The sequence below is a fragment of the Thermobia domestica genome, chromosome 9 (assembly GCF_964235325.1).
Source record: "Thermobia domestica chromosome 9, izTheDome1.hap1.1, whole genome shotgun sequence".
Classification (NCBI taxonomy): Eukaryota; Metazoa; Arthropoda; class Insecta; order Zygentoma; family Lepismatidae; genus Thermobia; species Thermobia domestica.
This window is the reverse complement of record NC_137462.1, coordinates 74609510-74612298: the sequence shown is the minus strand read 5'-3', so window position 1 is coordinate 74612298 and position 2789 is coordinate 74609510. Positions and strand designations below refer to the sequence as shown.

Genomic DNA, 2789 nt, shown 5'->3' with positions numbered 1-2789 from the left:
TCTTTTGAAGGTAAGTTCTCAAGCATGCGTTTCAAGTAAATCGAGATTTTAATGGCACTACATATCATATATCATTCGTTGCCAATAATAGTAATTGACAGGTATTGCTTTCCTGTAATTTCATTATTTATGCGTATGTGAAAAAATACGCTGTTAATAAGTAGATTATGTATATTTTTTAATTTTTTCTTCTATTGTGGGTGATACACATGCTTCTAACAGTGATGCAAATACTAGGTACAAATTTTACGAACAAGATAAACACTATCAGGCAAAATATTACTTCATAAACAAGCCTCTCAAACGTCATTATCAGTTTGAACATTTTAAAACTTCGTCAAGCATGGTTTATATGTAATCTGCTGCTACAACTAATTGATAGAACTTCGTAAACAAAGGCCATTATACCAAAAAAGAACCCAAACACTAGAAGAAAAAATGTTGCCTGTAAGTTGTTTAAAGAGATAGCATTATTGCTCTCGTTTTCACATTCTTCAGTACGAAAATGACGTGATCTATGTAAGAAAGCTTCCTTTCGCCATTTGTTAAGAATTCCGCTTTCTTGCAGAATTTCAACTTTACGATTAAACTGAAACTTAAAAGGGGATCCTTTAGGTAACAGAAACCATAACGGGATAGAAGTTATTCTCTGGGAAGCTATATGGAAAAACGGTTTACCTGAGTTGTCAGAGAATTCTCCGGTAATTCTTGTGAGAGCATAAGAGTAGTCAAGTACAAAAGCAAAATCGCGTTTCTGTATGCCACGTTCAAATAACGAATCAACGTCCAGCACCAAAATCCATTTATTATATACTTGTTGCTCCATATGATCATCACTGCCTAGATAAAATAGTTGAAAATCAGCATAGCCTCCAAATTTAAGTCCAGATTGAAGTAATTCCGTTAATGTATTGACCGGTGGTAAGTGTTGTGCTTTGATTAGAAATCCTAACAGCGAACTTTTATACATCGTGTTCACTATAAGCCCAAATATTAAGCATAATAAGAAAGAACTTCTTAATAACAATTTGTTTGGTTCTTTAGGAACTGTGACGCTTAGAAACATGCTTAAATTTACAAGAGAACTTTCAACCCAGCTACATTCTTCGCTTCCCGATGAACACTTGATTAATAGTTTCATTGTAATAACAACATACATGTATGCGAGTAAAGTGTATAACCAGGTTATTGGTTTGAATGGCAGAAATAAATTTTTCCACGCTGGTACCAGTCCTGGCCTTGGTACTACCCATACAAGTTGAAAATAAGAATATGCATGGATACCGTCTAGATAGAGTAGGTCTCCTTCGAGCAAGAATACAGGAAATAAACCAAAGTGTGATTTGTGATAACGCATGTCACCCAACATTCCTGTCCATGTACCGTTACTTAGACGAGCTCCCCATGGCGGTGAAAAATTAGGTATTCTTAAAATCAAAGTAAAATTCATTACTTCTGATAATGTAGTTAAAACTCGCCCATTTCTACCTTCCAACTGAAATGAACCATTCTCTTTAGCTTCATAAATAATGTAGGGAAAGTACGGAATGATTGTAACAGTCAATGGACATTTATGAAGATTGGATACTCTCTGTGGGAAAAGAGTTGTTCCGAGTTTGAAACCACCATCTTTCCATACGTCCAACACAATCTCGCTCGTAATAGTTTGACAGTTGTCTTCTTCAAAAGGACAGTAGCTAGATATTTGAATTGAATGATGGTCAACATCTTTATATAGTTTATCATTGTGTTTCCCAATATTATCAACAACTTCGAAAATGTGTCTAAGAGTTATAACATTAAAAGCATCTCTGTAAAATAAATCTTGGAAAGTATCGAGTACATTCTGTGCTTTCATATCATTATAACTTGTGAAACATATTACAAAATTTCCTTGCGGATTCCATAACCATGCTTCTATTAGCTTATGTAACATGTAACGCAAAGAATGGGAATTGTTTAGTATTATTATGTAGTTCAACATCTGAATGGTATAACCAATATGCATTTCACTTATATCATCTCCTTCTGTAATATTTTGCTGGTTGTCCGTAACAAACGAAACAACAGGAATATATTGTTTGTTGAATTTTACAAAATAATCAAGAATGTCTAATTGGTTTTGTTCAGTTAATATTATGAGTGGTTCTCCATTGCTAAAATAAGAAGATACAATTCTTGAAGCACAACGTGCAATGTCCTTTGTTGATATTTCTTCCTTGAAGGCAGTAGATTTCAGAATATCTCCAGTGGAAACTGTTTGTGCCATGGTTAACAATGCTATCAGAAGAGTTATTCCATTTATTTTACGGTATTTTACGTTCATCATTGGAAGTCAATTTTCCAGTCTCTGATTCTTGCCACTGAAAATAAAAAGTAACAATTAATTTCTTTAGATTTTTACATAACTCTTTAAAACCATAAATAACAGACATCTGTTAGTACTCCAAAAATAATTCAATTCAATTTTGTGGATTCGATACACATTTACAAATTTTAAAAAGTTCTTATTGCAAAAACAAATTCGTCGTTCTCTTTTTAAAAAGCAGATCTTTATTCTACGTACACGTTGAATTTTACATTAGACCCTATACCTAATCGAGCATTCATCATTTACTTTCTTATGTCTTTTAACGTTTAGTAGATCTAACAGGCTTGTTCTATGTAGTTTTTGTTCGAAATAAACTTAGAGATTTAACTATATTATTATTATTATTATTATTATTATTATTATTATTATTATTAATAATAATAATAATAATAATAATAATAATATACAAAAATTTGAA

At 32.1% G+C, this 2789-nt stretch overlaps 1 protein-coding gene across 1 annotated transcript; it reads right to left on the bottom strand.

The window, feature by feature from the left end:
- Positions 1-204: 204 nt before the first annotated feature.
- Positions 205-2269, bottom strand: LOC145660881 (putative glutamate receptor). The gene has a single exon (XM_081726311.1). The coding sequence runs from the start codon at positions 2267-2269 to the stop codon at positions 338-340; it is 1932 nt and encodes a 643-aa protein (XP_081582437.1). The 3' UTR covers positions 205-337.
- Positions 2270-2789: the final 520 nt, after the last annotated feature.

Coding starts and splice junctions, on each gene's coding strand:
- LOC145660881 (XM_081726311.1), bottom strand. CDS start 2,269: ATGGCACAAACAGTTTCCACTGGAGATATTCTGAAATCTACTGCCTTC.